The 12,558-nt window shown below is 35.3% G+C and overlaps 1 protein-coding gene across 1 annotated transcript in view; it reads right to left on the minus strand.

Moving 5' to 3' along the window:
• Positions 1–455: 455 nt before the first annotated feature.
• Positions 456–12,558, minus strand: part of LOC150093260 (glypican-6-like) — a 162,572-nt gene continuing 150,469 nt past the window's right edge. Inside the window, exon 9 of the mRNA XM_090413449.1 lies at positions 456–2,995. Coding sequence (XP_090269575.1) covers positions 2,769–2,995 — 227 coding nt within the window. The 3' untranslated portion in view covers positions 456–2,768. The remainder of the gene's footprint in view (positions 2,996–12,558) is intronic.

The raw sequence follows: 12,558 nt of genomic DNA on the forward strand, positions 1-12,558 counted from the left end.
AATGCTTTTAGAGTTCTGATTGGTTTATTCAGAATCAGCTGTTAATGACATCAATCAGAGTTAACAAAGGCTAGTGATTGGCTGAAGCCTGTTCGTGGAGACAAGGTACTGGCAGTTTTGCCACGGCAACTGAAGGTCTCTCAACCGGTTACCACCCGTGTATAAGACGGATGGTAACCGGTAACCCCCCCACCTTTTTTTTGGTCTATAAATTTTAGAAGAAAGTATCGTCTTATATACACAGAAAAATATGGTAATTGCATTTTCCACATATGAATGGCACGAAAACAAAAAGTATTTTACTTTCGTCATCATTCTAGTTCTAAAAAGCAGCAGAAAATAATTGAAACTTGTTACCCATTGCTGTGTGTGTTCTTGTGCAAGTATTAAAATTCCACGTAATAAATAGAAAAACAGTACACAGCAAATATATATATACAAACAGTTTAATACTCTTCACAACAACTTACGGTTTTATATAGTGAAAAATTCCTATCCTGAGTTCCAAATCTAGGATTTATTTATTACGCACAACTACACAATTTGAAACAAAGTTAAATGGGCACATGAAAATTAAGTCTGAAACTGTACACCATCATGTTACCTGAACACATATCAGTGAAGAAGCAAAAAAAAAAAAAGAGGAAAAAAATTAAATACATTCATGGATACAGTGGCAGGAAAACACCTAATGGCACTTCTCAAAGATCAAAATAAATACACAATAATTACTTCTACACAAAAATTAGATGAAGATTTTTTTGGGGAAAAAAAAAAAATTGAATAATACTTTCTTTGTAACAAATGCAAAACACACTTGTGTTAAGTGTAAACATTTCAAAGTAAGTTCACTGTTCTTAAATTTAAACAAAATATTTTTTTTTTTACATATAATGTATTTTTACAAAGACACTTTATTTTGGCAATGCACTTCTGTTAAGGAGTCTTCTCCTTTCTGGAAAAAGGGAGTATTTTCATATAAATACACATATAATGTATGACATTAAAAATATTTAGTAGGGTCTAATACTAATGGAAGAAATAATTGATGAATGCACCCAAAGAGCCTTTTTTTTTCTCCTTAAAAATACATTTTCAATACGTTAAAAATGAAAACGTGTTAAAAAAAATGCAGTCATGTAGTGAAATGACTTAATAAAAAATATTAAAAATAGGAAATAAAAATGCATAAAAAATGACTTAAAAGAAAAATCAGTGCTGTTTACTTAACAAAGTAATAATGAAATATTTTTGAACTTCTGTTATGATATATCAAATCTCTAAGGGAAAAAAAACTCAGAACATGTTGGAATTAACATCTTCCAACTTCTAGTTAACACTGTTAACATTTGAGCAACTATTTCAATGTCTTACTTAAGCATTTGTCATTTCTGCTGTAAGTGTCCAAACCACTATCCACTAGAATTGTAACATGACACTTTGATACAATTTCTTTCTTTTTTTTTTTTTTTTTTAATTTTTCTTTGAAGGAATTTTTTTTTTTTGTTTCCTTCTTTGGAAGGTTATCAGCAGTCTATTTCTGCAAAAATTAGAGTTATGCACATGTACGTCTGCATGATCACTACTGGATACATGTAAAAAAATAATAATAAAAAATAAAATAAAAAGTTTGAGATCACTTCACAAGTCTTCTTAGGATAATTATTTTTGCAACAATCATTTATACAATTTGGCTTAAACAATTTTAATGAAATGAAAACTTTAAAAATACTCATCAACCAAGATGTGAGAGAAATGTGGCACTAAACATCTTTTGAATGCATCTCCAATAATTAAATTCAACAGTAGGCAGTGGTAGAAAGACAATTTACAAAATTCTAAAAATTCACAATTTTTTTTTAAGTGACTAAATAAGAAAATTGGTTTTAATATCAAAACTAAATGCCACCAAAAAAAAATATACATATATAAAAAACTATACCAACTGCACAAAACGCTACCTTTAAAAAGAACCTTTTCTAGATCCCAAGAAAAATAATAAATAGAAAAAAAAAATCAAATCAATCCTTGTTCTCCAGAAACAATATACTGTAGCTTCCATTTGAAATCAAATTTTATCAAAAATTCTTATAAAAGCATTTCTACAATTTTCTATAGAATAAATGAAATAATTACAATATTCAAAATGAATCAGCTACCAACTTAAAGGAATTAAACTAAAGAAATTTTATAAATAAAAGTACAGCATTGTACATAAAGTGGAAGTGAAAAGCTTTTCAATCTTTCCTTCTCTTCTTTCCCTAGAATGAAGTAAAGGGGAGGGAAATCTATTTAATCTAAATTCCATTCTGTTTCATAAAAAACAGAACTATCAAAATTATTTGGTCTTTGATGGCCATTCAAAGGCCTCACGAATCACAAATGAACATAACATGATGCACATCCACAGTATAAGTAGTAGGCTAAAATTTTCTGCTTTGGGCACTTGATTACCAGACTTCACATCATTCTAATGGCCCCATTAATTTTTTTTTTTAAATCTCTTTGTAGCAATACAAAAATAAAACATCTCGCAAACCATCCACAGTTAACTTTTCAATCTCATTTCAAATACGCCTGCACTCTGTGACGACCAACTAGTCTCAGTACAAAAAATCCCTCACAACATGCAGCTTTCCGAGGAAGAAATAATTCTCACACACTCAAAATATCAGTCAGTAGCACGGCCCCTAAGAACAATGGGGCAAACTCTCCAGCCTGACGGCAATTGGGTTAAATTTTTTTTTGTTTGTAATTTTTTAAGCCAGTCACCAATAAAAATTTCCTATACTCAAAAGCACCGCAATGAAAGAAATAAACCTTGAGGGCACATAAATACATGCAGAATCTGTTTTGGCTGGGTTCATAGGAGGAGAAGGTGCTTTCTGTGTAGAAGATGGCACACTGAAGTAAATATCGCCGTATCCATCAGGCACAGTGTCTATTCCATAGCCTCCATAGCCACTTCCACTTCCACTGCCACTAGCTAGGTCAGCTGAAAGAAATAGTAAGTCAGTATAGAGAAAGAAATTATTCTGTATGTTATATACAATGCTTATGATTATTAACACTAACACATAACCATATATACCTAGCCAGAACCATCATTAAAATAGCTGAAAGAAAGAATCACGATTATACATGCAAGGTAGAATGCCATTTTGCAATTAGAACTGTTTGACTCAATAATACATTTATGTAAGGAACAGTTAGTTTATTATTTGGAATTTATCTAATACTTAGAGACAAAAATCACTCAGTATTTATCCAATACTGAGAGATTTTATCTGTCATATGAAATACTTTAAGTCTGGCAAAAGAAACACTTGTAGCTTAGTATAGTAATATTTGTTATAAAAATGCTAATGCTTTTAATAAAAGAAGCAAGTGCTTTACATAAAAAAATAATGTTCAATTGAAAAGCATACCTTTTAAATATGAAATGAAATTTTTGTAAACAAACACAAAATAAAAATTTAATGATGATCAGTAATGCTACTGTTTTAGTGCCAAATTTAAATTATATAATACTTAATTTTTTAATTAGTTGTTTTTATTCAGCTACATGTGTACAGCAGAAATACAGATATGTAGCTGATTTATAAATTTACATTAACTTTTTTTTGTTAATATAATGCATTAACAAAATTAATGTATTACATTAATTACAGATGTAATTTTGATAATGTATATTATATTTTTCAGCAACAGTCTCAATATTCTGACTTCATCCTTTGTTCCTCCTCCCACCCTACCCATTTAGCCCATCCTCAAAGGAGTTCTATCCCCTGTGTGTGTGTGGGGGGGAGAAGAAGTTGATTCTATAATATTAAATAACAAATAACATTGTATGATATATTTCAGATGAAGAGTATGTATATCATACTCTTCATCTGAAAAACTCCCTAATCTTATTTTAGTGACTACTTTCAAGGCCATTTAATCAGATTTTAAGTTAGCCAGTTATATGGTAGTGGTGGCAGCAGGTTTCCACCCAGCCCCTTCTTTCTCTTTCCTCATAAAACAGATGAAGTAGACAGAGTAAATATGGAAATGAGACTGTGTAGACAGGAGTACTAGCTTATCCTAACAAACTTTAGATTTATAAAAGTCAAAGGAGCCTCCATAGCTCAGTGAGTATAGATGAAGCACTTTGGGCAGAAAGACCTGGGTTCAATTCTTCTCCATGATGTGAGGAACCTCTATCTGGTCTCCTTTGACTAAAGGTGAGTTAGATGGTCTCATATGGATGTAGGGGATTATTTCACACAGAAATTCTTTTTTTTTTTTTTTGTCCCCCAGAACAGGCAAATTGGTCAAATGAACATACACAATTCTACAGTCATGAACAGTTACCCTTAGGGGATGCAGCGGAGGAGTGAAGAGTTTAATTTGCATTAATTTGTTGTATGCCCCTCATTAGAGGACTCAACCCATTCTTAGGGATAGACAGAAAAGCCAAGGTTGTTGTATACCAGTGTTTCTCAAACTTCAGATAACCGCAGACCCAATTCTTAAATTTTCATTATTACCAAGTACCCCTTTAATTAAAATTAATTAAATCAAAATTAATTTAATTAAAATAAATTAATTAATTAAAAATAAATAATTTAAAATATTAAAAAATTAAATATCTATTTTATTTGAATTTATATGTTCATGTAAACAAAAAATACGATTTATTTTTAATAGAACAAACTTTATAAAGATACTATAAAGTTTTACTTACTTCAAATAATTTATCGTCAATGAGAGGGGTGAAATTGCTTATGCCGAGATAAAATTTCAGCAAAATTTGGCTCTATAGTTGTTAATTTCAATCTCAGATGCGGTTCGATATCTATAATGCGATTCCTCTTCTTTGTCTTAAGATCTACAAGGGCCGAAAATCCAACTTCGCACAGATATGAACTTGGAAATAGAAAAATGAACCTTAGAGCTTTATCTGTTAATTCAGGAAATTCATTCTGTATTTGTAGCCAAAATGATGATAACGTATTCTCGCTGTATTTATTTTTTTTAGGAAACCATCAGAAGCTAGTTCTAAAAGTTGTTGTTCTTCTATCGACGATAGACCCTTTGGCATAAATATTTGTTTTTATTGAAATGGTATCTTATCCACTCAATATTAATGTCCAATTCAGGGAAATACTTTTCTAGATTCATTGATAAGCTTTTTAAATGCTGCATGATAATAATTTTCACATCATCAATTTGTTCATTTGAACTTGCGAGCAATTCATGAAGCGATGGAAACGCATCAAATTCTCCATTACCAACCCACGTTTGCCATAACTTCATTTTTGCCGAAGTGGCGTTCACTTTATTTTGGACATGAAATATAGAAATTTCCTTGTCTTGTAAAGATAAATTAAGACTATTTAATACAGTAAATATATCTGCCAGGTATGCTAATTGACTGAGCCATTTCCAATTATGTAAATGCTTTTTCAATTCAAACTTTTCATCAAGAAAAACTTGTAGTTCATTCTGAAGTTCAAATAAATGAGTAAGGACTTTTCCACGAGAAAGCCAACGAACATAGGTATGGAAAAGAAGTTGTGTATAGTTGCTTCCCATTTCTCTGCAAAGTTGAGAGGACGGCCTTTAATATAATTTATGATTTTTACAGCTTCATCAAGAACTTTTCTTAGGTCTGTAGACATCATGTGTGTAGCCAAAGCCTCCATGTGTATGCAACAGTGTGTCGACTTTGCATTTGGTGCAATAGCTTGAATCCTTTTTTTTTTGTTGAAAGTTTATTTTTCACTTGGTTAGAGTATAATAAAATTAGTTGAATCCTTTATCCAAGTGTGAGCAAACAAAGTTTGCGCCTGAAAATATCTTCAGGACTGGGGTAAGGTGGTACAACACCAAGGCAACTTGTTGCAAAGGTGGAACAAGCTACCAACACTCCTATCCCAGTATCTCCTATAAATGATACTTTCAGGCGCAAACTTTGTTTGCTCACACTTGGATAAAGGATTAAACTAATTTTATTATACTCTAACCAAGTGAAAAATAAACTTTCAACATCTTTCTCTAAATCCAGAGTAATTTATTAAAAAAGGGTGGCACACCATTTGGCAACTCCTATAGGTAGAGATGACCTGCTAATGCTTCTGCCTAGTATCTCCACTTGGGCCTGGCTCCCACTGAAGAGACCTCGATAAAGGTCGAAACTAGTCTGGGTAATGGCCCTTCCCTTAATGCATAACATTAGACATATCCGCAAGAAGATGTGTTTTGCATTATATAGGAGATACTGAGATAGGAGTGATGGTATCTTGCTCCACCTTTGCAACGAGTTGCCTTGGTGTTGTACCACCTTACCCCAGTCCTGAAGATACTTTCAGGCACAAACTTTGTTTGCTCACACTTGGATAAAGGATTAAACTAATTTTATTATAAGCTTGAATCCTTGAAACAAGCCCTTTTTTAGATCTGACCACTGATTTTGCTCTGTCCGTGCTAATTCCAACCCAACTTTTCCAATCAAGCTTGTTTTGATGCATAAAGGTATTTATACTGTTGAATATTTCTTCTCCTGTTGTATGTTCTGGCAAGGGTTGGCAATATAAAAGGTCGTCATGAATTTTTTGATTTTTTTTTGTAAGAACACTAGCAGATTCGCAAAATTTGTAATGTCGGTGGATTCATCTACTTGCAACGCATAATAACGACTCTTATGTATACCGGATAACAATATTTGTTTATATTTTCAGACATTTCAGTGATTCTTCGATGAACAGTACTATTTGAAAGGCAAATCCGATCAAAAGATGTTTTTGCATTATCTCCGATAATAATTTCCGCTATTATTTTTGCTGCAGGCTAGACCAAAGTTTCACCAATTGTTTCCGCTGCACCACTTTTTGCTATTAATAGCGACACACGATATGAAGCTTCTAAAGCATTCATGTTTTCACCTCCTAACACGATCAACATCACTTTGAGATTCTTTTACATTTTTTAGTTAATTTTGAAAAAATTCGACAGGCTTGTCCTTGCATTCATTATGTTTCGATTCAAATTGGCGATTTAAATTACATGGTTTCATGCTTTCGTGTTTTAAAGTTTCACCGCAAATTACACATAACGGAATAGGTTCCTCTTGATTTCCCGTCCATGAAAATCCACATTTCAAGTAATTTATATCGTACTTAAGAAGTTTTCTCATCATCTTCTTAGTTGGTTCTTTAGAGATGTCAGACGACACACACTTATCAATTTCACTTTATCCGGATACAATATCAACATTTTCTTGTTGCTGACAGCTACTTATTACTATTATTATTATTACTATTATTACAGGTAACTCCAGGGAGTCATTAGACTCATCGAGGGAGGCCCCAAATCATAATCATCACAACTATCTGACATTCATACAGTATCTATCATACCTCGCCTTAAACTCATTCACTGTCACAGCATCCACTACAGACTCAGGGAGCGCATTCCACTCATTCACTACTCTAAAAGTAAAGAACCCAGCTCTAACACCTTTACTAACCACACTTTTGCCCAGTTTCCATCGATGTCCCCTAGTCCTCCCACAACCAGCCCTGTTCTCAAAAATATCTTCTGAATTAATTTTATAGAAACCCTTCAGTAATTTGAATGTCTCAATCATATCTCCCCTCCTCCGCCTATCAACCAATTTTTGCAACCCACAAATCCTCAACCTGTTCTCATACGGTTCATTCCACAGACCTGCTATCATCTTGGTCACTCGCCTCTGGATCCTCTCCACATCCTCCCCATCAAGAAGAAACCTAGGTGACCAAATCTGAGCACAGTAGTCTAGATGGGGTCTTATCAAGGCTCGATAGAGAGGAACAATAACCTGCTTGTCTCTGCTTGTCAACGTATTCTTCAGCAACCAAGTGATTTGATGAGCTGTTTTGGTCACTTTTGCAATGTGTCCCCTAAATTTCAATTCCCTATCCACCAACACTCCTAAATCTCGTGCCTCATCAATTTCCTGGAGCAGGGTTCCACCAATGCAGTAAACTGCCTCCAATCTTTTCACCCCAAAATGCATAACCTTACATTTTGCCACATTAAACTGACATCCATTCTCCTTAGCCCAGACCTCCAATCTATCCAAATCATCCTGCAAAATTTTGACGTCATCTGCATTCACTATTGCCCTACCCAACTTCGCATCATCCGCAAACAAATGAACTGTTCCTCTCAGATCATTTCCTATATCATTTATGAACAAATTAAACAGCATTGGTCCAAGAACAGATCCTTGTGGCACACCACTAGTCACAGGCCGTCTTGTGGACTCTACTCTCGAGTAAACCACTCTCTGATATCTCTCCGTCAACCACCCTCCTATCCACCAACCCTATGTCCATTCCCATATGCTGCAATTTACTGATTAGAATTCCATGTGGAATCCTGTCAAAGGCCTTGGCAAGGTCCAGTAGAATCACCGTAAACCCATTACCCTTATCCAGTTCAGCCGTCACTGTGTTATAATACGTGAGCAAGTTACTGAGGCATGACCTACCCTTCACAAAACCATGCTGTCCCTGATACAGTATCCCATTTTCTTCAATCCAATCTTGTATTTTCCTTTTGACTATTTTCTCTAAGACCTTTACAATGATTCCTGATATGCTAATCGGTCGGTAATTTACAACAGCAGTCTTGGAACCACCTTTATGCAGTGGAACTATTTTCCCCTCTTTCCACCTGCTCGGGACTAACCCAGACCCGAGACTCAAATTAAACAAAATGGTCAAGGGTACTGACAATTCTTTAGCTGCTTCTCGTACAACACGAGCTGGTATACCATCCAATCCCACAGATGTATTGACATTGAGGTTATGCAGTAGACTACTCACCTCCACTTCATTAACCACAATTCCCGTATAATCTACTGGTTTATTCGTTTCTGCAATGTCACCACCTTGATGATATACTTTTGCAAAGTGCTCACTCAGTAACTCAACTATCTCAACTGATTCAGTTACCTCCCTACCATCGGCATTCTTTAAAATCAATCTGCCATGTACATTTTTCCTTTTACTTGCTACATATCTAAAAAACTGTTTAGGATTCTCTTTAGCCTGCATGGCCAATGTTCTTTCATAATCCTTTTTTGCTTTTCTTACCACACTCGTCACCCTTCTGGCCTGCACTTTATACCGTTCATGTGCCTGCCGGTCACCCTTCTCCTTAAATTCCCTCCATAGTTGTTTCTTTTTTTGCAACTCAAGCTTAATGGTGTTATTCATCCATTTAACCCCTACTTGATTTATTATTCGGACTCTAGGTATACAGTCAGCCATTGCTTCATGCAAGCACTTCTTAACTACCTCCCATGCACTATCAACTTCTAGTCCTTGCAGTTGTACATGCCATGGCACTGAACCAATCAAACTCCTAAGCTTGTCATACTTTCCCGCCCGATAATTCCACATGTACCCTGTCTTAATTGAAAATTCTACACCTTTAGCCACCTCCCAAGTTAAGACCCTATGATCACTCTCACCGATTGGTGGTAATGTGGTCATATTTGTTACAGCCAAATCCTCAGATGTAATTACTAGGTCAAGCACTCTCTGACCCCTAGTATTTTCCATTACATGCTGTCGCAGATAGTTATCCCTTAATAACTGCATAAAATCCAGTTCCTTCCTCCCATGTGTCCTCTCCTCACTCCAATCAATGCGACCATAGTTGAAATCTCCCATAATAATCACCCTCCTTCCACCCATTTCTTCTATTTGCTTGTGCATACTGTCACCACCATCTTTTCCATCACCTGGTCTATAGCAGCACCCAATTGTATATTTAGTTCTGCTAGCCACAATCTCACACCAAATGGCCTCAAATGTGCTCTTTTCTCTATCCTGCAATTCAACTTCTATTCTCTTGGCTGGAGCTCATCAGCTATCATCAACAATACTCCTCCCCCCATTTTATTCTCTCTGTCATTCCTGAACACACTATACCCATCACATTCAATCCCACTAGTTATATCATCTACAGTCAGCCATGTTTCACTAATACCTATAACCTGTGGTCTGGAAGTGCCAACCATGGCCAAAAACTCTTCCTTCTTGTTCCTAATACTCCTAGTATTAGTGTACATGAATTTAAGACCCCCATTAGCCCCAACCCTACCTTGATGCCTTATGTTAACTATCCCACTCTGATTTGTTGTCCTTATTTGCTCTGGCATATTATATTCATTCTTACATTCAACTGCCTCCATAAGGACTGTATCTCTACCCACCCCCCCTAACAAATCTAGTTTCCCTGAATTTGCACATCCACTACATTCAGCAACACTTTCTCAAGTCTTCTTACACCGTAACCATTCAAATGCAAGCCATCCGTCTTATATAGATCCTTTCGCCCATCAAACTCACTCCACACATCCACAAATTCCACACCACTCGTCATACATAACCCACGCATAAAGTCATTTGCAATTATAGCCCTCCTTTTAAACATTTCACTGTCATACCTTGGCAAAAGACTAATCATTCTAACTCTCTCACTCTTTTCTTTTGCTACCTCAAACAATTCATTCAGGTCTTCTATCATTTCCATTTTATCTCCTTTCAAATCATTCGTACCTGCCACAACAATCATTTCTTTTACCCTTTCCTTTTGCTCTCTAATAGACGCAGTTACGTCCTTTATGGTCGCACCAGGTTGGTACGATTTTGTCAAATCCTTTACTAACACACCTCGTACTAACGAGTCTCCATACAGCACTCTATCCTTCATTTTGTTCATGTTCACATTCATACGTCTATTTTTCCTGTCATACCTTTTATTATTGGTTGGTTCATTCAGTCTACTTTTGTTCATGCACTCTAGCTGCTGTTTTGCTGTTTTGCTCTTTCTATCGCACTATTCAACAACGCGATCTCACTCAATGTATCTATCGCATCTTTTTTGTTCTCTGAGAAACCATTTATACTATCATTCACACTTTCTACATTCACACTCTCACAATTTTCATGTACAACTTTGCCGTTTCTTGTCATATCCCTATTTACTTCATTTTGAAGGTTGACAAAAATATCACACTCACGATCCGAAATACGCTTCAATTCCGCATTCTCCCTACATTTTCTACACACATTCAATCCTTTATCATCATCTAACCACACTCCGACCGCACTCCGCAAAGCGTACATTTCACCGCTAGTACACTGACTCATTTCTTTTATGCTACCGTTCTTTGATAACAATGGCGAACCTTCATTACTGGCCGCCATTTTCCTACGCACAGGCGCCATATTTATCCGTAACGTATTTTGTCAAATTAAACGTTATAACACACCAAAAATAGACGCACTAAAATACGCAAGGCAAATAAAACAAAACTACACAATATTAAGTAATTTGTATCGATAACTGAAAATGATACTTATCTTATCTGGAGCTTGCACGAACACTACTCATTACGAATTCATCTAGCGGCGACTTCCGACATAGATTATGTTATAAAACACTTTAGTACACTAACCACGTTAATAAAGCTCTAATAATATACCAAAATTAAACACTTAAGTCCATTGAATTGAATCCAAAACACCAATAAATCAGCAAAAAACACAAATCTCTCAGGAGCTCTCCGATAGCACAACCGTTCACCAGCTAGCCTCGACACCAGTCCAACTTTATATCTACTATGTTCTTATATCTACTATGTTCCTCTCTTTTGCACATTTTAAAAATCAAGTCTTTAACCAGTGATCCATACTTAAGAATTTCAAAGCTAAAAAAAATTACCGTATTTAATGAACAGTCCGTCAACAAATGGCTAGTGAAAGCAGTACTCGAAACAGACAGCAATGGTAGGCCAGTAGAGATGAAGCAGCTATGAAGACGTTCATATGATTGGTACGGTATTAACAAAAGATCGTGCTACTGGTTGACAAAGGAGCCAACAGTTCAGTTGAAATGCTAATTCTCTTCAACCAAATTCCTTATATAATATCTGAAACACGATCACTATATATTTCTTAGTTTTAACACGTTCACTCAAACAAAACCATATGTTGCCGGTGCACCCTATGGTTTTGATTGGCTACTATACAGCATTTTATGTGGGAGGGGGTCATGCGATTCATTAGTTAGTGCTATGTTTTTACCCAGTTGTGTCTATTGCACTGTTTGTTGAGAAACATATTACATAGCCTGCAGATGTCTCTGTACCTTATTCAGTGATACAATAGGAACGTTTTATGATCTCAAACTTAAATTTTATTCCATGCGTTAATGATGCATAGCCAAAAATTGCCACGGACTCCCTGAAGACCTTTCGCGGACCCCTAGGGGTCTGCGTAACATGCTTCGAGAAACACTGTTGTATACAATAGGCTAGCAACTAATGTATTAAAGAAATATAAAAAAATTAAAATGAGATTTCCAGTTTGTTTACATATAAATGACAAACTCATAAGGGTGAACAAAACCTCAGATGTTTCTTTTGTTCTTACCCTCTTATCCACAAAAAAAGAGAATGAAGGATGTGAGAACTGCTGATGAACAATATTCAATATGATAATTATAATTTTA

This window comes from Typopeltis vanoorti, chromosome 24 (genome assembly GCF_054136105.1).
Source record: "Typopeltis vanoorti isolate ZY-2024b chromosome 24, IOZ_Tvanoo_1.0, whole genome shotgun sequence".
In the NCBI taxonomy this organism is placed as follows: Eukaryota; Metazoa; Arthropoda; class Arachnida; order Uropygi; family Thelyphonidae; genus Typopeltis; species Typopeltis vanoorti.